General features: G+C 40.1%; 1 protein-coding gene across 2 annotated transcripts in view; it reads left to right on the top strand.

The window, feature by feature from the left end:
• LOC120319349 (vascular endothelial growth factor receptor kdr-like) overlaps positions 1 to 25,645 on the top strand; it is a 191,545-nt gene that overhangs the window by 89,827 nt on the left and 76,073 nt on the right. For both annotated transcript variants that reach the window (XM_039368128.1, XM_039368129.1), the window contains exon 10: positions 17,183 to 17,333. In XM_039368128.1, the coding sequence (XP_039224062.1) occupies positions 17,183 to 17,333 (151 nt within the window). The remainder of the gene's footprint in view (positions 1 to 17,182; positions 17,334 to 25,645) is intronic.

The following is a 25,645-nucleotide window of genomic DNA, read 5'->3' as shown; positions in this document are numbered from 1 at the left end:
AAGCAGAAGATTTTGAGTTTTGTTCTCACCTTAGGCATGAAGTCATCTACAGGTGACCTAGGACCTGTCCTTCTTTCTCAACCCTGGGAAGTGACAGTGGTGTACCCCTTTTGAAATCTTGGGAACAAAATGGCAAGGATGTGTCAGGCAGTTGCCAGGAATCAACATTAACTCAGAAACTGATGATGATGATGATGATGATGATGATGCACCATTGTTGCGGCATGACAAAGTAGCAACAATGATGCATTAGAAGATCTGCAAGAAATATCATTTGCCTGTAAGCAAGAACTGGTGGGATCATAAAATAGAGAAAATCATAGAAAATGATAAAGTTAAACTCCTGTGGGACTTCAGAATTGAAACAGACAAGCACCTGCAACATAACACCCCAGACTTAACAAGTGTTGATAAGAAAGACAAAAAAGTCTGGAGAGTGGACGTAGCAGTGCCTGGAGACAGCAGAATAGACGAGAAAGAACTGGAGAAGATAACAAAATACAAAGACCTACAAATAGAAATAGAAAGACTGTGGCAAAAGCAAGCAAGGGTAGTACCAATAGTAATAGATACCTTAGGTGCAATCCCAAAACAACTGGAACATCACTTGAACACCATTGGCATTGACAAATTTGCCATTAGGAACTGCTTCCATCCTGCGACAATATCTGTAGTACAATCAAACATCCACATCTGCCTATCCTAGGTCCTTGGTGAGGATTCAATAGGTGGACAAAAATGCCAAATCGAGTCTGAATATCTGGCTAACTGTGCGATGATCAATAATAACAGTAGTAGTAGTAGTAGTAGTAGTAGTAGTAGTAGTAGTAGTAGTAGTAGTAGTAGTAATTTATTTTAGCAGCTCAAGAGCAAGCTTTGTCAACTAATGGCATGAAAGTAAAATTCATCATTTAACAAACAAGAACAAATGTCTGTCTTTGTAGAAAAGGATGGAACAATTGACGTTTGATTAATTTCCCAAATTGGCTATAATCATCAAATTGAGAATGTTTTGGAAAATGAGGAGGTTAAGAACTTATAGCAATAGCATTTAGACTTATATACCACTTCACAGTGCTTTACAGCCCTCTCTAAGTGGTTTACAGAGTCAGCATATTGCCCCCAACAATCCGGGTCCTTATTTTACCGACCTGCGAATGATGGAAGGCTGAGTTGGTCAGGATCGAACTGCTGGCAGTGGGCAGAGTTTATTTGCAATACTGCATTCTAACCACTGCGCCATCAAGGTTCTTATGGGATTTATAATCCAAACAGACAGGCATCTTGTCCATAACATGCCTGATATAACAATTATTGAAAAGAAGAAAGTCTGATTCATTGATGTTGCTTATATTGTGTGATGCTAGTTTTGAGGAAAAGCAATTAGAAAAAAATATGAAATAAGGGAACTTGTAGATCAAAGATAAATGCTTATGGGAAAAGAAATCAATACACCAATTGTGTTTGGAGCTCTTGGAACAATATCTAAAGAACTCCCTCAATATCTGGAAATATTGAATTTATCAGACCTCAACAGCCTAACTTTACAAAACCTGGTTTGGAATTGCCTGTATTCTTAGACACTCCCCTAATAATACCTAAGCTTTGCTTAGGGTACACACAAAGGAGCATTCAGCTAGGGGCTGGTGAGCACCCTAGAACCGGTCGTGGGATTCAAATATGTGAACAACCGGTTCTCTGTGTGGATACCACTTCCAGAAGTCCATTCTGGGCCTGGGCAACAAAAACCTAGCAACTGGTTCTGCCAGTCTGAATCCCCCCACCGCCTAGAACAGTTGTTCTCAACCTGTGGGTCGGGACCCCATTTGGGGTCGAACGACCATTTCACGGGGGTCGCCAAACAATGCACCATTTTTTCCCCCTTTTCCTTAGCTGTGCTACTCCCTTTTATTCTATTGGCTTTTGAAAGCCAATAGAATAGACTCTCTTGAATAGAGTCTAATTCTATTGGCTTTCAAAAACCAATAGGAATTGTCCAGGCTGTCACTGCCCTGCTGAGCCCACCAAAAGTCCCATTCTGCAAACGGTGCTGCACCAGTTGAGTAGTCCTCGACTTACGGCCAGTTGAGTAGTCCTCGACTTATGACTGGTTGGGGGTCGCGGCATTAAAAAGGTTGAAAACCACTGGCCTAGAACCCTTCCCCTGCCTTTTAATTAATTTTTAGCATTGGATTATAATCCTTGCTTCTTTTTTCATTTTGAATTTTAGATGCTGTTTTTATGTTTTAATATTCTATTTGCCCACTGCCCAGTACAAACTTCCTCTGTGAGGAAGTTGGGTGGTTTCAAAATTTGGTTGATGAATAACTAAATAATTCATAGCTCCTCGGTTAGGACTTGAATGATTGAGTCTCCAACAGTCTCTGTGGATTACCCATAACGATAATAATAAAAATGCCAAATCGAGTCTAAACTTCTGGCTGGCTGCGTGACAAATTGATAACAATAATATTGTTATTATTGATGAATAATTATTGCTCATGATATTATTACAATATGATTACTATCGATGAATGATTGAGAGAACTAGGTACATCTAGTCTAAGATCATTATAGAGAGATCCAATCTAGAAGTAAGGAGAAATTTCCTGACAGTGAGAGCAATCAACCAGTGGAACAATTTGCCTTCAGAAGTTGTGGGTGCCCCAACCCTGGAAGTTTTCAAGAAGAGACTGGACAGCCACTTGTCCGGAATGGTATAGGGCAGTGATGGCAAATGTTTTAGAGACCGAGTGCCCAAAAACTGGCCCCGCCCCCACCCCGCCTGCCCGCAGGGCCACTCACCGCCTCCAGGGCCTGCCGCAGATCACCCAGGCAGCCCAGCAGCGCCATGGCAGCCACGCCCTCTGCCCATGCCCCACAGCATCAACTGTGCATGATGGGGCGTGAGGCCAGATTCTTGTCTACGTTGACTGGTTCCCGTGTTCTTGGCTGCACTGCTCTGCATGGGCCATGTTCAGAGGCGACTCTCCTCCAGGGGGGCTGCTGGTGAGGCAAGGCTGGGGCAATGGCACATGTGCCCACAGAGAGGGCTCCGAGTGCCGCCTCTGGCACACGTGCCATAGGTTCGCCACCACTGGTATAGGGTCTCCTGCTTGAGCAGAGGTTGGACTAGAAGACCTCTAAGTTAACTTTCCAAGCTTATTATTCTGTATTCTATATAGGTGAATAAAAATGCCAGTCTAGGCTGACTTTGCAACTAACCATAGTAGTAGCAGAATAGCAGGAGATGCCCGAGCATTCTGATCACTCCTGGGCCACAAGAGCAAGACTTAAGGTTACAGATAGGTTAGCGTTAGGAATAAGGTTACGAGTTAGAAGAGACATGGGGGCTTGTGAAAGAAAAGAAATAAATTTAAAGAAGGACATGTAAGGCTGAAACTCCAGTATGTACTGCCCTGTTCATACTTGATCAAACTTAGAGAGGATCTGAGAGCAGATCCAGGTGAACCTGTTGCCATCAGAAGATTCCAGCATTGCTCTTCCAACCTAACCTCTGGACCATTGCAGACATTAAGGCGCAAGGATTATTCCTCACACGTAGAAGCTTTCAGCCTGGGCCACCCATGCTCCCAGACTGTTCTGGAGACAGAAGATATTTAATCTGGCATGAGCAGCTTCCCCTACTGGTTTTCTGTGGAGACCTCATGCAGCTCCAAGTCCATCGCTTACAAAAAAGAAAAAGAAAATATTCTTCCTTTACATATTTGCACATCAAGAACCTCCAAAAGGTTGTTGGTTTGCAATGTTTCTGTTTTCTTGGAGGAGATTTCTGTTGAGAGTGAGTGCTCCGTGGAGCAAACGTCTTGAAGCATTTGAGATGGGTGGAGAGAGAGAGAGAGAGAGAGAGAGCAAAAGGTGACCTTAACAAACAGCTGGCGATTACACAGCCTGGGGAGTCAAGAATGAGAAACGTGGGAGAACATAGTTATTCCGGGCCAGAGTACAAAGCAAGTATAGGGGACTTAAAAACTACTTACAGTGAAGCAAGGAGATTTCTCCTCACCCTAAAACAAATAAACTGAAATTTTATAAAGGTCTTTCCAGGGACTTCTTATGCAGAAACAGCATTTCCAATAAAGCTGGCTGGAAAATTTATTAGGCTGCTTTATGAAATGAAATAAACTGGTTTTAGATATTCAGTGGCCTTTTCCAGTTCTTAGGATTGGTTCTAACAAAGCACAACGTTTGGTCCTAAACATGGCAAATTTTGGATGGGATGGGATGGGATGGAATGGAATGGAATGGAATGGAATGGAATGGAATGGAATGGAATAGAATAGAATAGAATAGAATAGAATAGAATAGAATAGAATAGAATAGAATAGAATAGAATAGAATAGAATAGAATAGAATAGAATAGAATAGAGTTCTTTATTGGCCAAATGTGATTGGACACAAAAGGAATTTGTCTCCGGTGCATAAGCTCTCAGTGTACATACAAACAACAAAGTGATAAATCATGATCATAATCATAAAATTCAATCATCATAAAACAATACAATACTCAGTGATAGTCATTAGATACTAAATAAGCAATCAACATATATCATATGATACAACAACAAAGTGATAGTCATAAGACACATAGGAGACAATGAACAGGCAACAACTAGTATTTCACAGCATTGGGCAGCTAACGTAATAATGTAATCAAATTGGGTAATTATAGGGATAAATTCATTTCTCAGCCCAGAAACATCTCTTTGGAGAGATATAGAAGCTAGCTTGATTTCAGTTTTTTAAAAAATTGATCTTAGCTTTTCTAACACCAAGGCTTAGATATTTGATTGGGTGAGTACACTGTTAACATCCAAAGCATGATATATGAATGGCCAAATGAGTTTTATTTTTTTCCTTATCTCCAATTCACTCCTTGTCTAAGTTTAGCATAATTTTTAAAATTCTCTTTTCCTTTTCTTTCCATTTTGGGAATTTCTCCAATGGTCATTTGAGATTATTAGCTTCTGCAATGGTCAATAAAGATTATTAGTTGAATTTAATGAATTCAGCCAACTGAATTGGCTGAATTTCAATTTATATCCAATATGCTAAGAGGCCAAACAATAAAATTATGTCTGGGTGAACAGCAGGAACTTTTCCTAGTAATTATTTCCCCTGAAAGTAAAAGAAGGAGAAAAAAAGGTAAATTTTATCCATATTTAACAAGAGTTACAATCTCAGCAGACCCTTAGAAAAAAGAATAATATAGTGTACCTCAGTACTTATCATTAATCGGCTCCGGGAGGCACTATGAATTGTGTATTGAGTACCAAACAAACAATGAGTATTAGGACAAAATGTTCATGTTAAAATGCGTTGAATACCAAATTCGTTGAGTTTCAAAGCAGTTGAGTGCCAAGGTACCACTGTATTCAGCCTACCTTAAAAAACTATTTTTTAATAGGTACATATAAAATGACATAAAACCACCAGGATACAATGCTAGGATATTCTAGAAGAGTTCTCAGATAGTGAAGCGTATAAAGTATGCCAGATGAAACTGTAATCTGTTCTATAATTTTTACCATATTCTGTCCTTAGAGTTATTATTAATTTAATCATGAGAGTTATTACTACACAGATCGTCCATGACTTACAATCGTTCTGTCATGGTTCCGATAGATGAGACCAGTAGAAATAAGAACTCCATGGAGTCAGTAGATATGTTTGAGAAACATTCTTGCTAGTTTCTTTGTGGAGGGAAGATTGGAGCAGGCAATGAAGTGAGCTGTCGTGGTTCCGACAGATGAAATTCTTCAAAGAACTTTGAGGCATTGTTTACTTTAAAGAATCTTTATTTGAGCAGCAGAGCATCGGCACATACATAAGCGAAGCCAAAATCTGGATTCCCCTCCCCTGAGTACATAGTATCAAAGGACAATTCCCTCCTCTAATTAACAGTCATAAATCACATTCTCCAATAAGTTTGAAATGCAGGCTTTCCCTCCTGTTCTAAACCCACCATTTTTATCATCTTTTATTTCAAAAGCCCTGAATTCACACACTATTACAATATTGTTATGTCTAACTCCCATCACATTCCTCCTCCTCCTCCAGTATCATCTAATTCTAAGAGTAAAGTATAAGAAAGAAAAAGGCTGCATCTCTATATGTTGTCAAAGCAAGAACATTCAATGTTAGCAGCTTTGAAAAAAGGTCAATCACAGTCCATATAACCATATTTCCCCTACTTTCTGATAACTCCACAATAAAATCCATGGCAATCTCCTCCCAGGGTTGGGAAGGATCTGTGACTTGCTGCAATAATCCAGGGGGCTTTTTGTTGTTGTTAATTGTGAAGTCGTGTCCGACCCATCATGACCCCATGGACAATGTTCCTCCAGTCTTCCTGTCCTCTACCATCTTCTGGAGTCCATTGAAGCTCACACCTACTGCTTCAGTGACTCCATCCAGCCACCTCATTCTCTGTCGTCCCCTTCTTCTCTTGCCCTCCATCTTCCCCAGCATCAGGCTCTTCTCCAGTGAGTCCTTCCTTCTCATTTGGTGGCCAAAGTACTTGAGTTTCAACTTCAGGATCTGGCCTTCTAAAGAGCAGTCAGGGTTGATCTCCTCTAGGACTGACCGGTTTGAACGCCTTGCAGTCCAGGGGACTCGCAGGAGTCTTCTCCAGCACCATAGTTCAAAGGCTTCCATTCTTTGGCGCTCAGCCTTTCTTATGGTCCAACTTTCACAGCCATACGTTGCAACAGGGAAAACCATGGCCTTGACTACACGCACTTTTGTTGGCAGGGTGATGTCTCTCCTTTTTAGTATGCTGTCTAGATTTGCCATAGCTTTCCTCCCCAGGAGCAAGCGTCTTTTAATTTCTTGGCTGCAGTCCCCATACCCGGATGTTTTTTCATTGTTGCACAAGTTGCACAGCTTTTCACATCATTCTCAACATCCTTCTTTAACCCTGGTCACCAAAATTGCCATCAGTGCAGTGGCACTGAAAAAAAAGTCACTTAAACTGGACATCCGACTTATGACTGTCACAGCATCTCCTTGATCACATGATCAAAATTCCAGGGCTTTGGCAACTGGCTTGTACCTATGACAGTTGCAGTGTCTTGAGATCATGTGAGGATCATTTGCGATTTTCCACAGCCAGCTTCCAACAGGCAAAGTCAGGGGGGGAAGCTGAATACGCTTGGCCATCATGAGATGCAGCTGTAGTGATTTGCTTAATAACCACAGCAAAAAGGTGGTAAAACTCAACCACCTTGCTTGGCAATGGAGAATCTGTTCTCAGTTGGGATAATAAGTTGAGGGCTACTTGTATTGTTTAAGATGGATGTGAAGTGGTCATTATAGCCCATGGACATTCTAATATATTATCTCTTAACATGCATCTTTTATTGTTTTCAATTGTTATGTGTGCTGTGGCATGTCTATGGAGATTCTCAGTCATCCAGATCATGGTTGTCCCAAAGATGATTTTCAGGAGGCAACTGGACTTTCTTGTTTTTCTTTGAAGATGTTTCATTTCTCATCCAAGAAGCTTCTTCAGCACTGACTGGATGGTGGAGAATGGAAGGATTTTTTTAAAAAATATGTTTTATTGATTTTTAACGTACACCTTAATATTTGGTAAACATCGTGTGGTCTGGGTTAATGTTTAAAAAACAATAACAATTAATTTCTATAATTCTATAGTCCATATGATAGCTTTACATGATTTCCTCTTCTTCCAATAATATTCTCTTTTGCCAGCCTTAAATTAATACAATTCTTATTTAAATAAATGACAATTAAATATAAACATTTTCCTCATGTTTCTGTAAGTAATAACCACATCAATATAAAGCTTCTTTTCATTGATCATTTTGATTGCCTCATCATAAGTCATGTTTACATTCTTATTTAAATCTGTTTTCCCCCACAATATTCAAAATGTACTGGTTAAGATTTTCTCAAAATTAGTTACACTTCAATATTTAAGTCTCTTTTCTCATACAAGCCATCACATTTTTACATTTCTCATATCTTAAAAAAATAAGAGCAAAAGGAAGAAAAAAAGACAAAACAGAGAAAACATTTCTTTTATATTTTTACATTTCTCATATCTTAAAAAAATAAGAGCAAAAAAAAGACAAAGCAAAGAAAACATTTATTTTATATAAATCATCCCAACATTTTTATATTTCTCATGTCAAAAAACCAAACACAAGAGAAAGAAGAAAGAAGGCATACTGTCAGAATCCAATTATATTAATTACATTTCATCTCTAGTTATCAATTATAAAAAACCCCATTTCTACCTTCTATGGATTCTGCCATACGAGGAAGGGAAGGGGGTGAACAAAGGGGTTTTGTGGCCCTCACTTCCTTCGGTACACTTCAAAGCAGCTGATTGTGTGTATTGCCAAAAGAGCTAACCATAAGAATGGAGCTGTTACCTTTCATGTAGTTTTCTTTGAAGTCTCCATCCAGCTGGCAGAAAGGAAAAGGGGGTGGGATTATAATGCCTGAAACTGTCGCTGGAAGAGGGGGGTGATTGGGTGGGACTACTGGGGAACCCCTTAAAACCTTGAATGGGAGAGCTTGGACCCCAAGTCCTGTCTAGAAAGCCTGCAACCATTTTCTCTTAATAAAGGATGCCTGTTGGAAGAATTATTCCAAGAGTTCTGTCTTCTTAAGATGCAAAGTGGGGTGGGTTCTTACACATACTATATTACTTTAGGGGCTCATCCCTCTTAAACTAATCTTCATGTATATTCAAAATCGAGAATGGAAGGATTTATACTCCTTTCAGACAGCTGGTCATTTGCATTCTTTTAGAGAGTCATGGAGGCCACTGGGAAGGATGGAAGGCTGAGTCAATATTTTAGGAAACATTACTTTTATACTAGAAGGCAAACTTTTTACCTGGAAAATTCTAGGAGTTGAATTTTATAGTACATAGAATATAGGGCTGGATGCTCAAGCAGGAGACCCTAAGAGCAATGGTGAGAATGCAGCATTGCAAGCTAACTCTGTCCACTGCCAGCAGTTTGATCCTGTCCAGCTCAAGGTTGACTCAACATTCCATCCTTCTAAGATCAGTAAAATGAGGACTCAGATTGTTGGGGGCAACAGGCTGACTCTATAAATTGCTTAGTAAGGGCTGTAAAGCTCTATGAAGCTGTATATAAGTGCTATTGTTATTGCTATTCCATTCCATACAAACTACACAACCAGACAAGTGGATCTCCACGAAGATCCATTCATGACATCAGACCCTGGACAATCTGCACCCAAGCTTTAAACTAGGTGAAATGGGTTGTGTAGTTTGCAATGCTGGTGGACTGTTGTTGCTTTAACAACCAGAATTGAGCCTTTTTGTTAAACCATCATTCGCTTTATTTGTTTTTGGTGAGAAATAACAGATATAGAGTTGGTGTTATATATGAACATGGACTGTGCATGCTTCATGTAGTATTTAATAAAAAGTTTGCATGGGTGGGATCAAGAAATAGGAATGGGGAAACAGAGTCACACGGGCTTGCAATGTTGGAGAAGAAAGATTTCAGTTATGCCTCTGTCATGGAAGTCACTGAAATTCTACTCTATTTCTCTCCAAGTTGCAATTTTTATCTTGTGGCTTTTCTTTTCTATCTATAAATCCACTCTTATTGCAGTTATCAGATGACCTACATCTAAAAAAAACAAGTTGTGTATCATTACTACAATGGAGGTCAATCTGATATTCGAACTGGTTCAAACTTCCAACGTGATTTAATCAGATCAGATCATCTTTCTGAATCGGAGCGATGTTTCAGATCAATTACTGGATTGGATGCATCAAGTTAATGGTGCAGTTTGGAAGGCAAAAAGATCATTTTGTCAAGTCAGTTCAGGGCTGAACTAACATACATAATCAACTTGACTTTCTGAATCAATCGGAAGCATTGAATGGGAACAAGTCAACCTTTTGAGCCTGTCAACAGAATTTCATCAAGGGACTCTGAAATTTGTTTTGCTAAGCTTATAATTCAGAGATGGGGCTCGAACTAAATGGCTGGGTGAGACTTCAGAGCAATTAAACTAGTGCATCTAAAAACAAAGCAGGTTATTTCTAGCAATATGTGACTCTGGTGTCAACAGAAACTTCCATGCCAATTCACTTCTCATTAGTTTTTTTTTCCCAAGGTTGTCATTTTAGTAAGTTCCAGTTCCTTCCAATTAGGTAAGAATATTTGTCTGGGCAAGACGGAAGCTTTTAGTTTTCTAAAAACAGCTTTGTTTTGAATACCTTGTCTCATTAAATTCATCACGAAATGCATAATTTTAAGTGTGGCTCAAGTTATATAGAGATTTTGGCATGGGTTATTGCCATATGTGCATACCGAAAAAGTGCTGCTTAAAAACCCAGTTTCTTTTGTTCTGTATACAAAGGCAACAAGCTGGAAGGAAAAGAGAAAAATTGTATGCTTCAGTGTTGGTCACCTGCAGATCCAACACAGAGCAGAGCACAAATTTGTGATGACAAGAGAAATTCTCTCCTCCTTTGAAATGTATATTGGAAGAATCTTCAAGAGCAAATTCTCTTTCATTGAATGGAATGAGAACAGTTAGAAATAGAGAAGAATTTCTCCCAGGAAAAAGTGCAAGCTACTGGAGAAAAGGACATTTTCTCCTCCTCCTCCTCCTCCTCCTCCTCCTCCTCCTCCTCCTCCTCCTCCTCCTCCTCCTTTTGAAAGGGATCTTGGAGGTCTGCTAGTCCAACCCCCAGCCCCAAGCAGGAGCCCTTACATCATTTCAGCCAAATGGATGTCCAGTCTCTTCTTCAAAGTCTCCATTGACGGAGCACTCACAACTTCTGAAGGCAAGCCGGTCTACTGGGTTTTTTTTCCACCTCTTATAACAAAGGTGTGTTTAACAAAAGTCTCCAGATCAAACGTCCATGGATTGGAAGATGCTTTACAAAGAGCCAGTGTGGTGTAGTGGTTAAGAGACTGGGTCAGGAGCAAAGAGAGCCAGGTTCTAGGCCTTTCTTACATCCAGAAAGTACAGCCCAAAAATGACTTTGGGCCAGTCTCTCCCTCTTAACCAAACCAACATCAAGCTGAAAAACAAATCTCCTTGTCACATCAGGCACCCTTGAGTTTGGCTGAAAGAACTAGGTAACTGCAGTGCAAAACAAGTGGATCCTGGAACAATGTGGGACAAATGCTAAGAAAAACAACATGAAAGGCTGCTTATGCAAATCCAAGTGGCTCAAAATAGCAGCCTCCCTCTCCAAGTCTTGTGAGAAGCATTGATTCAGCTCACATTTGAAAGCCACCCCAGGACAACTATTCATCGTCTGTCTTTTTCTATTCCATACTTAATCATTGATTCAGAAAGAAAAGTTTGAAATTAATCAATGGAACGACTTGCCTCCTGGAGTTGTGGGTTTTCCATTGCTGGAGTTTTTCAAGAAAAGATTAGACAACCATTTGACTGGGATTATGTAAGGTCTCCTACCTTGGGCAGAGGGGTTGAACTAGAAGATCTCCAAGGTCCCTTCCAGTCCAAGGATTCTGTGATTCTGTGAAATGGGGTCTTAGGAAGAGGGCTTCCAAAACTTTGAGAGCATAAATGCTTTGATTTAGGTAGAAGTAGATGTCTCATGAGATGTGTCAGGCTTAAAAGCAAGAATGACACATGGTGATTCTTCCTAGCAGAGCTACAGACCTACAGACAAAATTTGGGGACTCTACTTCAACTGGTGCAGCAACGTTTGCAGAATGGGACTTTTGGTGGGCTCAGCAGGGCAGAGACAGCCTGGACAATTCCTATTGGCTTTTGAAAGCCAATAGAATTAGACTCTATTTAAGAGAGTCTATTCTATTGGCTTTCAAAAGCCAATAGAATAAAAGGGAGTAGCACAGCTAAGGAAAAGGGGAAAAAATGGCGGACTGCGTTGTTTGGCGACCCCTGTGAAATGGTCGTTCGACCCCAAATGGGGTCCCGACCCACAGGTTGAGAACCACTGCTCTACTTTCTGCATCTACAATATACACTGGGAACCATTAGGGAGGGGTTATCTTAGTAATAGTAATAGTAGTAAAGTTGGAAGGGACCTTGGAGGTCATCTAGTCCAACCCCCTGCTCAGGCAGGAAACCCTACACCATTTCGGACAAATGGCTGTCCAGTCTCTTCTTAAAAACTTCCAGTGTTGGAGCATTTACTGCTTCTGGAGGCAGGCTGTTCCACTGATTAGTTGTTCTCACTGTCAGGAAGTTTCTCCTTAGTTCTAGGTTGCTTCTCTCCTTGATTAGTTTCCACCCGTTGCTTCTTGTCCTGCCTTCAGGTGCGTTGGAAAATAGCTTAATTCCCTCTTCTTTATGGCAGCCCCTGAGATATTGGAATACTGCTATCATGTCCCCCCTTGTCCTTCTCTTCGTTAAACTAGACATACCCAATTCTCGCAACCGTTCCTTATATGTTTTAGCCTCCAGTCCCCTAATCATCTTTGTTGCTCTTCTCTGTACTCTTTCTAGAGTCTCAACATCTTTTTTACATCGTGGTGACCCAAACTGGATGCAGTATTCCAAGTGTGGCCTTACCAAGGCATTGAAGAGTGGTATTAATACTTCACGTGATCTTGATTCTATCCCTCTGTTAATGCAGCCTAGCACTGCGTTGGCCTTTTTGGCAGCTGCAGCACACTGCTGGCTCATATTTAGGTGATTGTCTACTAGGACTCCGAGGTCCCCCTCACAGTTACTACTATTGAGCATGGTGCCACCTATGCTGTACTTGTGCATTTGGTTTTTCTTGCCTAAGTGTAGAACCTTGCTTTTTACACCATTGAATTTCATTTTGTTAGTTAGTGCCCAGTGTTCAAGTCTGTCCAGATCCTTCTGTATCTTAAGCCTGTCTTCTGGAGTGTTCGCTATTCCTGCCAGCTTGGTGTCCTCTGCAAATTTGATGAATTCTCCATCTATCCCTTCATCCAAATCATTGTCTGGCATGATCTTCACCCTCTTTCTCTCACGTATGATCTCTGGGCTGCCTCTTACTGCTCTGGAATCCATCTCCTCACTGGATTCCATCACAAGATGTGATTTAATCAAGCAACTCAGTCTTTACTCCTCATCCTGGTAAACTTCTACACCAACGTCTTCAACTGGGTGTCCCTCAGATATGTCGGGACAGCAAAATCATCGTGTTCAGAAGTACGTTGACGTGGAATGTAGACCAACGTTCGTCAGCTGGGAAAAGCTGAATTAAGAACTGAAAGACTACATTCCTCACTTCACTTGAGGTTTTCCAACATGCTTTACCTTCACGGGCTGTCCCGGGCAAAAGAGAAAATGACAATCTGTTTCACTCAGAGTCATCAAACAGAAGAAAGCCAGAACTTTGGGATGATGGGTCTAAAAGGGCAGTGAATTGTCCTTTTAACTTTTCTTGCAAAACAGCTGCTTCATGGTGCTTAAGACTGCTGGGACACCTTCACCGGAATGAAATGTTATAAGAAACTATGCTGTAAGATAGCCAGTTGACAGGTTGGCTAGTGAGTGGCTGTGATGAACAACTATGTTTGAAGGAGTGCATAGGAAGGAACAGCAGAATTTAATCTTAAGCATATGATTAAGCTATGCCAGATAATGTCACTTCATATTTTTTTTTGTACTAATCTATGCAGGGGGTGGAGAACTTTGAAAATGTTCCTTTTTGTGGCAGCCACTATTTAATTGCACGTTAGACCTAAGCAGCTCAAAAACTTAGTTACCATAGTAACCTCTTATTGCAGATTTATTGCCGACAATCTGTTCTCAATAACAATCCACCAAACAGAACTTTCCCTCTCCTGACCCACAGCCCTTCCTCTCATCGCTTGTTCCTAGACTGTCTTTATAACTTCCTCCATCATCGTGTAGTGCTTTGGCTATGTGTGTAGAGGTGCGTGCGTGTGTGTGTGTGTGTGTGTGTGTGTGTGTGTGTGTGTGTTTAAAGAAAACAGTGTGTTTGATAGCTTTATCTTCCCAGATTAGAGTAAATAATTGCTCTTTTGTTTCTCCAACAGGGATTACTTTATTCTGTAATTCATTAGGTCTGATTTCAGGTTTTCACATAATATTTAATAATGCAATGTACTTATTTTTAAAAAATGAATTGGGTAATGAAAGCATGTCTGCAATTTGTATAAACCGTTGTTTTAATTGAGTGCTAGGTGGAAAAATGCATTGTTGCAATCAGAGAATTCGAGCATTTATCTGTTCACTCCTTCCACCAAATAGAAAAGATTCTGTCTCCTTGCTAGATATGTTTAATCTCTGCTCCTGAACTCGTAGTGCTAAGCAACTGGAAGGAGATTCTCTTAACAAAAGCTTCATGTCCCTCCAGACTAAGGCTAAGGAAATTGAAATACAAGAGCAGAGAAATGGCCCCATTCAAAATCAAACACTCCACTTTTATCCTGCAGGAGATCTCTTATCAGTCCTTTCATCATGACCTTTTAAGTGAGGTTGCTCCAAGTTGCACTTTTGGTGTGCAAAGTTCAGGTAGTCCTCGACTTCCGACATTTGTTAAGTGAGTTTTGCCCCATTTCACGACTTTTCTTGCCACGTTTGTTAAAGTAATCACTGTGGTTGTTAAATTAATAACAAGGTTGTTAAGTAAATCTGGTTTCCCCATTGACTTTGCTTGTTGGAAGGTTGCTAAAGGGGGTCACGTGACTCCGGGACACTGCGACTGTCATAAATGTGAACCAATTATCAAGCACCTGACCCTGGGGATGGTGCAATGGTCATAAGGGTGAAAAAATGGTCATAAGTCACTTTTTTCAGTGCCGTTGTAACTTCAAATGGTCACTAAGTGAACTGTTGTAAGTCGAGGACTTCCTACATGTGTTTCTTCACTGAGCAGTGGACATTTTTTTTTTACAAATTTTATTTATAATACAGTTAAAAACAAACAAACGTTGGATTTAACGTGACATTTCAGTATATACATTCTTATCAGATTATTCCACTTTTTACAATCAATTCTTCATCTCCACATATACATCTAAGTTTTATATACAATACTTATTCCAAAATAACATATCTTTCTATCTTAACATTCATCTTTAATCCCAACCGTCCTCTTCAAATTCCTCCATCGGTAAAATTTATCCCAGGTTTCATAATAAACTGATCCACATTTGTCTTTTAATATCATTGTGAGCCTGTCCATTTCCGCACATGCTAATATTTTATGTATTAACTCTTCCTCCGTGGGAATTTCCTCGCTCTTCCATTTTTGCACTAAAGCAAGCCTAGCTGCAGTCAGGATGTGTAGCAGCAGGTAGATTGTTCCCTTGTCATATTTTTTCTGTCGTTATTCCCAACAAGTTCAGGTTTTAACTCTAAGTCTATTGTTAATATATCCCTCAACCAGTTTTGTGTCCTGTTCCAATACTCACGAGTTTTTGGGCATTCCCACCACCTATGGTAACATGAACCTATTGCTGTTTTACATTGAGCAGTGGACATTTTTAATCGTCACCTGAAACCCTTTTCAAAAACTTCAGCATTTCTGACCCTCACCGCAATTCAGCCTTTTCTTTATTGCGAACACTTGCAAAAGAACTGCTGATGAAGAATCCAGGTAGTCCGTTCCATTAATGACTGTTCCATGTTCAGTTATGGTGGCACTGGGAAATGTAAGTTAGGACTGGTGCTCACACTTCCAGCTGTTGCAACATCCCTCAAAATTCTGGGATTTGGAAACGGGAATATATTTATATGGGTTGTAGCATCCCAGGATCATGTGATTGCCATTTTCAAACTTTCCACCTGGCTTCCGACAAGCAAAGTCAACAGGGGAAGCTGGATTCGTTTAACAACTCTGTGATTCATTTAATGACCGTGGCCAAAGGGGTGATAGAATTAGGAGCAACTCAATTAATGAGCCCATTGCTTAGCTAAGACAGAAGTTCAGGTTTTCAGTTTACATTTAAAAAAAAAAAAAAGATCCTGCAGAAACATTGTAAAAAGGCTTTTGAATCACTTGTGTTAATACAGCCCAGATTTGGGGAAAGGGTATGCAAATCACAAAATAAATAAATAAATAAATGCAGATTATTTTTCCCAACTGTCTGTAGAACAGAATGTGTAACACACGCAAAACACATATTGAGGAAATTTTAGTGCAGACCAGGTCTGTTCAGATCTGCGCATCTATGTTTATAGTTCAACTCATCTGAAGGGCCAACACTATTTTGCTTTTGTATTGTTTGCGGGGGGCGGGGGGGGGGAATGTCCTGCTTTGTTTTACTTATTGTTTAGTCTGAGCTGTCTGCCTTCTGTCTTGTTTATGCTTTTTTAATTGCTTTAATTTAGTATTTATATTATTAGTATGATCACAATAATATCATTAGTATTAGTTTATATTTTGTTCTTTATTTAGCGTATGGCATATCATACATGGACTAGCAATATATATTAATTATTTCACCTAGAGGTTTGTGGATTCTCAGTCATCCAGGTCATGGTTGTCTCAAAGCTGCTTTTTTTTTTCTTCAAAAGGCAACTGGACTGTTGTTGTTTTTTTCGGGTTTTTTTTTCCTTGAGGAAGAAGAAGAAAACTTCCTGAAAAAAAACAAAACAGTTGCTTTTTGAAGAAAAGAAGCACCTTTGAGATTTCACCTAGATTACTAAAACACAATAAAATATAAAGGTTTAAAAAGATCTGTGTTCAAATACCAATGTCTACTCTAGGCTATCTCTAACCATCTAAAAAAAATTATATTTTGTAAGCTGGCCAGAGTCCAGCAGGGTGGATGGCTGCATTGATTCTAGATGGTGACGATGATTTTTATTCCAAATTAGTACCAGATGAAAAAAGGGCAGGAATCAGTCCTTAAATTTGAGGAAGGGGAGATGCAAGTGGTGCCCACACAGAGGAAAAATACTGAAGTCCTTACATGGAAAAGACCATTCTATAAACTAGACTTAGGATGTCCAACCATGGCAACTTTTAAGACCTATGGACTTCAACTCCCAGAATTCCCCAGCCAGCAACTTTAAGTCCTGTGGACTTCAACTCCCAGAATTCCCCAGCCAGCCACAGGTCTTGCCAAGATTGGACACCCCTGCTGTAAAGACTGCATAGATATTTAAGAAGATCTAGTCTTCACGTATGTTTATGACTTCTTTCTCAAGAAAGCCATCCTAGCTGTTTTATTTTCTTCTCCTTCAGAGAGACCTCACATTTATGAAAAGGAGACTGATTTTTCCAGTACTGAGCTGGTGACTAAAGGAAGAGAGCACAGCCTTCAATGCACAGCGAGCGGATGGCCTCTGCCCTCCATACACTGGGAATGGGAGCCCTGCAGCCATACAGACAACCAGTAAGTAATCAGACATTTTTGGTCTATTTAACTTCCCCATGACGGATATCCAGCAGAAGCTGCAGTAGTGTCACATTCATCATGAGACGACTGCACTAGTACAGGGGTAGGCAACCTCGGCTCTTTCATGACTCGTGGACTTCAACTCCCAGAATTCCTGAGCCAGCCATGCTGTGGGGAAAAAGGAGAGGTTTCCAAGCTGAGCCATGCTGGCTGAGGGATTCTGGGAGTTGAAGTCCACGAGTCATAAAAGAGCCAAGGTGGCCTACCCCTGGTCTAGTAGAATGAATTATATGGATCGAATCACTGTGGGGTGATGTTGCTTGCTCTTTAGAGTTGCTTTCATCCTCCATTACTCCAAAACTGTTTATGGGCTTCTCAAGATTTAGAAAAATCATATAAGAAATGCTACTTGCTGTGTACTGGAGAGAATGTTGAGCTTTTATAGAAGCGGGCCAGGCATTCTTGATAGTCAAAGACTTTTGGCTTTGGGGTCTGGAGGCAAATTACAATCCCTCTTCCCCAAGGAAAAAAGACCAAACCCCCTCCTCAATAGCAATCAACCCCCATAGGAGCAGAAATTAACACCAAAATTAAGACTACAGCAACAATCAAGAAGTAAATAACACCCCAGTCAAGGAACTACCAATGCAGACAAACAAGCTAAGAGTCAATAACAGCCTAATCAAGGAACACTCTCACCAAGACTGAGACAGCAAGCCATTAGTATAACAAAATAAAAGCAAACCCTACTCCCTTCTAGAACTGATGATGTTACCTAGTTTGGTAAGGAAATGTCTACAAAAAAACCACCAAGCTCATAGAACACCAAGGACCTTGTAGTCTTCTTCTTCTTCTTCCTCCTCCTCCTCCTCTTCCTCCATTCTTCAAACCCCATTCTCATCTAGCACTGATGAGGCTACCTAGTTGGGTCATGAAATGTCTGCAACCAGGCTCAGAGACCACTAAGAGCACCACAATTCAATCCTGAGCTAAAAATATTATCTTTTATCAACTTTAGGCTTTCAGCTAGGATAGTGTTCCTTCAGCTCTTAAGCTATGGAAGAAGTTGTAAAAGACGAAGTGTGAGTCAAAATGATAAGAACAATCCTTCATTACACCATAGAGCTATCTAGCTGGACTTTGTCTTCCATTGCAGAAATTTATCCATCAGCACAACATTAAAAAAAAAACATTCCATAATTATGGGTTGTTCTCAGTATATGGTCAAACATGAAAGTCTCATTCAGGTATGAAAATAATGAAATAAGTTTCCTGTGTGGATTTTTTCAAACTTCTGGAACTGATGAATATTGTAAGTAAATTCTTCACTGGCCATGTTGAAAATGCCCTTAAAGACAGGAGATTGCATTTACTGCATTGAGGGGAAGTAATTCAGCATCAAAAGGATGTTGTCAGGTGACAGCAAAGCCCCACCACTTCAGTAGACCACACCCTTGAACCTTTGAGCTCTACCCATGAAATGACGGAGGTTCACAATGCCCTAGTCTCAGATCAGCTGACCAAAATCCGAGAACCGCAGCCAGATTTGAATGAGGCATTATCCCAGCTAAACTGCCTGCAAGGAGTTAAAGTTCTTCCACATAAACAACTACCCAAAAACATTGACAGCCCAGTGGGAAGTTTTGAAGTTCTTTAGAGATTCCGACTGAAACAGCTGTTTCAAAGGAAATAAACAAGCCCCCGCTGAATATATCTCATGGAGTCCTCAGCCAGTTCAGAGACCAACTTGGCTTTGTCCACTCTGAGTTGAGAGGTGAAGGGAGGAAGAACAAGGTCTAAACCATTTTGAGAACAGCTCTGGTCTGGTCTCTGAGTTGTTAAGTCCTTCTTTTGATGGAGCTGAAGATGGGAACTCAATCTAAAATGAGAATTTTAGAATAATGTAGCATGTTCACATGTTGGACTTGGATTAGGGAGACCAAAGTATGAACACCTCATATATACATGAGCTAACTACGAAGCTTTAATGATGGTTTCTTCCTGTCTTGGCCTAAGACAGCGTGATCAGCAGAGGTGGTTATAAAGCCAAGATGATGGCTGAAACAACCTTGATTGGGATCCCACTGCTTTTTAATACACATCTTGACTTTTTTGATCCTTCCCACCCACCCACACAGACACTTGTGGCCCAAAGGATTATGGGCAGAAAATTAGGGAAGACCCTGATATGTCATGTGACCTTCATATGTCCTTTCTTCTCACTCCATCCAATGTAAATGCAATTCTGTTCTCTCCAAACATGCTTAAAAAGATGTAGGGATGTAGTTTGTTAGTTGTCGTGTCATGAATAACATATATAAATCTTTCTAATCAGCTCTGATAATGAACTGTCTTTTGAAATGACTCCTCCGCACATATCTGTGAGCCCAGGATAATATCCACATTTTCCCCTCCACTCTAAAAAGATATACTCCGTCTATTATGAAGCTTATAATTCTGGGATTACAAAGATTAGCGGCCTAGGCATTACTACGCTATTACCCTTTGTGAGTGTGAACAAATGGATGCAGCCTGTGCTGCGCAAAGGGAAAAAAAAACAGGTGAGCTAGCAGAGTTTAATGATTTCCACTGGGGAAACAGCAGATCACAGGATTTATTGTCTTGGAAAGGAGACCTGGTGAAAATCAAGGCTGGCAGAGGCACTGTTAGTACCTAGCGATCCACACAGTCAAGAAACACAGAGAGAAAGATTCAACATGGAGCTTCTCCAAGACCTGCAAGAATAAAAGATATGCTTTCATTGCTTTGGAACATCACATTCCACAGATCTGCCCCAAAGTCAGACAATCTGGTCAGGATTCTTTGTCTCTTCTGCTCCTTGCAGTGATGTTCAAAGCAGCCACTTGTCGTTAGTTTCCTCCTACGCTCAGCACACAAACATAGTGATAAGTTGGTAGATTCTAACAAGAGACAATCTAGAAGCAGAGGAGGGGTGGATGGTGAAGCTCAAATGTGCTAAACAGGCATTTTATTGAGTTAAGCATATAATATTGCCCGTTGCTTATAGACAAACAGGCAATTTCCTTTGTTCCTGTTGAAATATTAGCAGAGCAACCCATAGGAGATCTTTGGCTCAGGGCTGAATGGAAACTACTTCTCTGGGTGAATGCCAGTTGGAGCCAAAGGTAACAATCTTCATGCTCTTTAGCCCTTCTCTGCTGCAGGGAGAAATTTGGAAGGAGTCTGGTTTTCCACACAAAACAAAAAGAACAGATGGAGGAACATTAAAGAACTAAACTATGTTCTCTCTCCCCCTCCTCTTCAAGTTTTTCTTGGCGGTAGGGAGTTACTGTCACAGGAAGAACATCTGTAGAAAAATAACAGAATAACAACAGAGTTGGAAGGGACCTTGAAGGCCTTCTAGTCCAACCCCCCTGCTTGAACAGGATATACGGTTTCAGACAGGGGACTGTCCAGTCTCTTCTTAAAAGCCTCCGGTGATGGAGCACCCGCAACTTCTGAAGTCAAGTCGTTCCACTGTCAGGAAATTTCTCCTTAGTTCTAGGTTGCTTCTCTCCTTGATTAGTTTCCATCCATTGTTTCTTGCCTTGCCTTCTCGTGCTTTGGAAAATAGGTTGACTTAACTTAGAACAGGAAAGATTGAGGGCAACAGAAGAAAGGAACAGCAGAGAATGAGGTGGCTGGATGGAGTCCCTGAAGCAGTAGGCATGAGCTTAAATGGACTCCAGAAGATGGTAGAGGACAGGAAGGCCTGGAGGAACGTTGTCCATGGGGTCGCGATGGGTCGGACACGATTTGCAACTAACAACAACAACAAACATAGAACAGAGAATAATAGAGTTGGAAGGGACCTTGGAGGTCCTCCAGTCCAACCTCCTGCTCAAACAAGAGTCCCTATACCAGTGGTGGCGAACCTATGGCACAAGTGCCAGAGGTGGCACTCAGAGCCCTCTCTGTGAGAACTCGCGCCATCGCCCCAGTCCTAGGCCTTCAGCTGGGTTTTATAAAACCTTTTCGCTTTAGGTCTCCGCCGCCATGTGCAAAAAAAAAAAAAAAAAAAGGTTCAATCAATCCGTCAATTTCAACTTGCGGGGAAAAAAAGATCTTTCAAAGTTGAAATTGATTGATTGAACTTTTTAGTCCCACCCAGTCTGCCGTTACTACCGCAGCCATGCCCACTCAATGGGCCACACCCATCCGCACCCGATAATGCATAAATGGGTTTTGGGTTGCAGTTTGGGCATTCAGTCTCTAAAAGGTTCGCCATCACTGCCCTATATCATTCCAGACAAATGGTTGTCCAGTCTCTTCTTAAAAGCTTCCAGTGATGGAGCACCCACAACTTCTGAAAACAAGCCATTCCACTGGTTGATCGTTCTTACTATCAGGAATTTTCTCCTTAGTTCTAGGTTGCTTCTCTACTTCATTAGTTTCGATCCTTTCCTTCTTGTGCTTTGAAAAATAGGTTGACCCTTTCTTCTTTGTGGCAGCCCTTCAAATATTCAAACACTGCTATCATGTCCTTCTTTTCATTGTCTAACATTGCAGTTTCAGCTTCTTCAGTGCCTCAAAGACTCATCCACTGATAGATCTTTGTATTAGTAGCCAAATAAATTTCTCCAAAGTCAGAGAAGAGATGGGAATCTCTTCTTTGAGATGTTCTGGGCCATGTCTCACCTTCCTCTTCCTCTTTGATTTCAGTAATGCAAAATATCTGATTCCCAGAACATTTTCACACAATGGGAAATCTCTGGACACCTCCCAGAAAAACTCCGTTCTGTAAGGATGGTGGTTTTATTTCAACATAATCGGCAAATGCATGACCTAGAAAAAAGACTTGAGCTGTACCCTAGATGCTTTGCATTATACGTAGTCAAGAAATCCATATAAGGCTCCACTTTTGGAAAACTCTATCCTCACAGCTTACTAGAACCTCTTTTTCTAAGAAATGTTCTATTTTTGCTTGACCCTGATAACATGTCTCTCTTGGAGAAATTTGCCTGTGGCATCATTTTAAAATGGTATTAGTCATTTTTCAGGAGAGTTCCCTAATTCAAAAAGATCTTCGAAAAAGTGCATTGTAGGAAGGAGAAGGAGAAGGGGAAGAGGACGAAGAAGAAGAAGAAGAAGAAGAAGAAGAAGAAGAAGAAGAAGAAGAAGAAGAAGGAGGAGGAGGAGGAGGAGGAGGAGGAGGAGGAGGAGGAGGAGGAGGAGGAGGAGGAGGAGAAGAAGAAGGAGAAGAAGAAGAAGAAGGAGAAGAAGAATGGACCAAAAAGCTTATATTTGTGAAGATAATGTTGAAAAAAAATTTTATTCAGTCTCACTGTTTGCCAAAATACACAAAGAGAAATAAAATGCATATACTATATAATAATAATAATAATTAATAATTATTAATAATAATTCGCTATTAGTCAATTGCAAAAGGTGGCCTTACTAGGAACCGCTTCCATCCTGCAATGATATCTGTAATGCCATCAAACATCCACATCTGCCTATCCCAGGTCCTTGGGAAGGACTTGATAGGTAGACAAAAATGCCAAATCCAGTCTGAACATCTGGCTGACTGTGCGATGATCAATAATAATAATAATAATAATAATAATAATAATAATAATAATAATAATAATAATAATATGGGATTGGTCTTATCCATTCAGTCGTGTCCAACTCTTGATGATTCTATGGGCCAGGTCTCTTCAATCTTGCACTGCTTTTTTGAGTTGTTCTATGCTCTGACTGTTGTCAGCTTTGATGGTGTCCAGTCTTCATGTTCTTTATTGGCCTGGTTTCCTTTTATTGCTAACTCTTCCAAACATAATTGCTCTCTCCAGTGTATTTCCCCCACATGACATGGTCAAAATAAATGAGACGCAGTTTTGTGATTTTTCCGTCCAGCAACATGTCTGGTTTATATACTCCAATACTTGTTAATAATATATTAACTATTATTAAGCTCTTATGAGCCATCCAGAATCACTCAATAATGAGATGAGGGGCATATAAATTAAATCAATCAATAGATAAATATATTGTCATTTGTAATCAATGGGATTGCAATGTTGTAATAAAAGTGCAATTGTAGGAGAAGAGCAGGCAGAGCTGGGAGGCAGAGTTAAGCATGTCATCAGCTTTGAGCCATTATGTGGCCACAAACGATTCAAGACCAACCCCTCTTGAATTCCATTGACTGTTATCTGGTGCCATTTTAGTATTGAACTTTAGTTGCCTAGATTCTTATGTATAGGCTTGGGCAGTGCTTTTTTTCTAAAAAAAAAAGGTGCCGGAACTCACACACGTCATAAAACCCGCCTTGCCTACCCTATAAGGTTCCATCCAAAAAAGGTGCTGGAACTCCGTTCTGGGCGTTCTATGAGAAAAAAAGCCCTGGGCTTGGGCAATAAATATTCTGAACTGCAACTTAACATACCATCCTGATCCTTTGCACCTGACATTAATCTTGAGTTGATCAGATTAATATCAGGACAAAGGATTAGGACCATGCATTAAGTTGCAGTTCAGAAGATTCAGACTTCTCTCGTGATATTTGGACTTAAACAGGCCCACCAGAATCCAGGAGTTTCTGATAAGTAAATCTTATTGTTGAAAAATTAAGAAGCCATTAAAAAAGCGCTCTAATCACTGCTACGTAACAAATGCAAGCTCTGTTTATAATATCAATATTCAAAAGCTTTTTAATAAAATGAAATGAAGGAAGCAAGTTTTAAGAAGAGACTGAACAGCCATTTTCTGGAATGATATAGGGCAGGGGTAGGCAACCTTGGCTCTTTTATGACTTGTGGACTTCAACTCCCAGAATTCCTGAGAATTGGCTCTGGAATTGTGGGAGTTGAAGTCCAGGAGTCATAAAAGAGCCAAGGTTGCCTTCCCTTGGTATAGGGTCTCCTGCTTGAGCAGGAGGTTGGGCTAGAAGACCTCCAAGGTCCCTTTCAACTGTTATAATTATAAATTGAAGTGTGCCTTTTTCTTCTGCCTACTCTATGTCAAATTTCCTTCTGTTCCTTGTTTAGTACAACTTAATCTAGCTTTAGCTGTTTCCTTGTGCCTATATATAAGAAATAGCTTTCACAGATATGCTCATGTTATTGCTATGTATTAGTTAACCACTTGGGTGAACTTAGTTTACATTAATGTAAACTTTTGAAAATTCTTCAAGAATGGCGGCATAATATGCTCCTTGGGATTAGCTAATGGAGATGTAAACCGAGAATGGATACCTTAATGCCAGTTAGGAGCAGCTATGAAACTGTCACTGCTGGTGCACTAAATACAATATACAAATAGTCTCTTGGTGTAATAATTGGTTCCCAGGCTGATAAGAATTCAGAAAACAATTATGTAAATAACCAGCTACAAATTTCTCCATCAGCACTGGAAAGTTCTCCTTTTTGGTAAATCATAGGAAGGATATTGGGGGAAAAAAATTTAAACTCTCCAAAAGTATTTTAGAGATTAGTTTTAAATGGGAAATAGTTCACTTGCTGGAATTCTTGTAACTCCATTGCATTCCCAATAAATACTGCTCTAAAGAGAACTGTGTGAAAATCATTGAAGAAAATAACCTTTGGTTTTAGGCAGCTGCCCCTGATCTGTGCGGTCATTTGGAGATCTAGAAAATATTAAGGATCTCTCCTAAATGTCTATGGAGATTCCCAGTCATGCAGGTCATAGCTATCCCAAAAGTGTTTTGCAAAAGGCAGCTGGACTTTCTTAGATTTTCCCTTGAAAAATTTTCACTTCTCATCCAAGAAGCTTCTTCAGTTCTGTCTAAATGGTGGGGATTGGAAAGATTTATATCAGGGGTCTTCAAACTTGGCCCTTTTATGACTTGTGGACCAACTCCCAGAATTCCTCAGCCAGACAACATGTTCACTAAGCATTTATGAACTGTACAAATAGAAAACTAATAAAATATTATATTAAAAAAGGAAATCTGGAATAAAGTGATAATTTCAAAGGTCCCATGATCTGGCCCTCTCTGTAGCTCCTGAAAGCCATCTAAAGAGGGGGTGGGATTTATTATATGGATGGCATGCCTATTTAATTTACAATAAAAAGGTGGATAGGGCTTTTAAGTCTCATATTTTAAGAATTTCTCTACTTCAAGTTTGGAAGAAATATTATAGAATAGATTCAAGAATTCCATTATGGGCTATCCCAGGGCATGCAATAGAAGGAATAAGGAAAGGAGTGAAGATGCACAGTATTTCTTATAAACAATTACTTAATTGGGATGGGAAGAATTGGCAATTAAAACATATAGATGAATTAGCACAAGAAAATATTATTTATTCGTGGTTTCAGTA

The sequence above is a fragment of the Crotalus tigris genome, unplaced genomic scaffold (genome assembly GCF_016545835.1).
Source record: "Crotalus tigris isolate CLP2741 ecotype Arizona unplaced genomic scaffold, ASM1654583v1 scf7180000020640.449710, whole genome shotgun sequence".
NCBI classification, from domain to species: Eukaryota; Metazoa; Chordata; class Lepidosauria; order Squamata; family Viperidae; genus Crotalus; species Crotalus tigris.
Note: the sequence above shows the minus strand (reverse complement) of the source record. Positions and strands in the feature narration are given on the sequence as shown.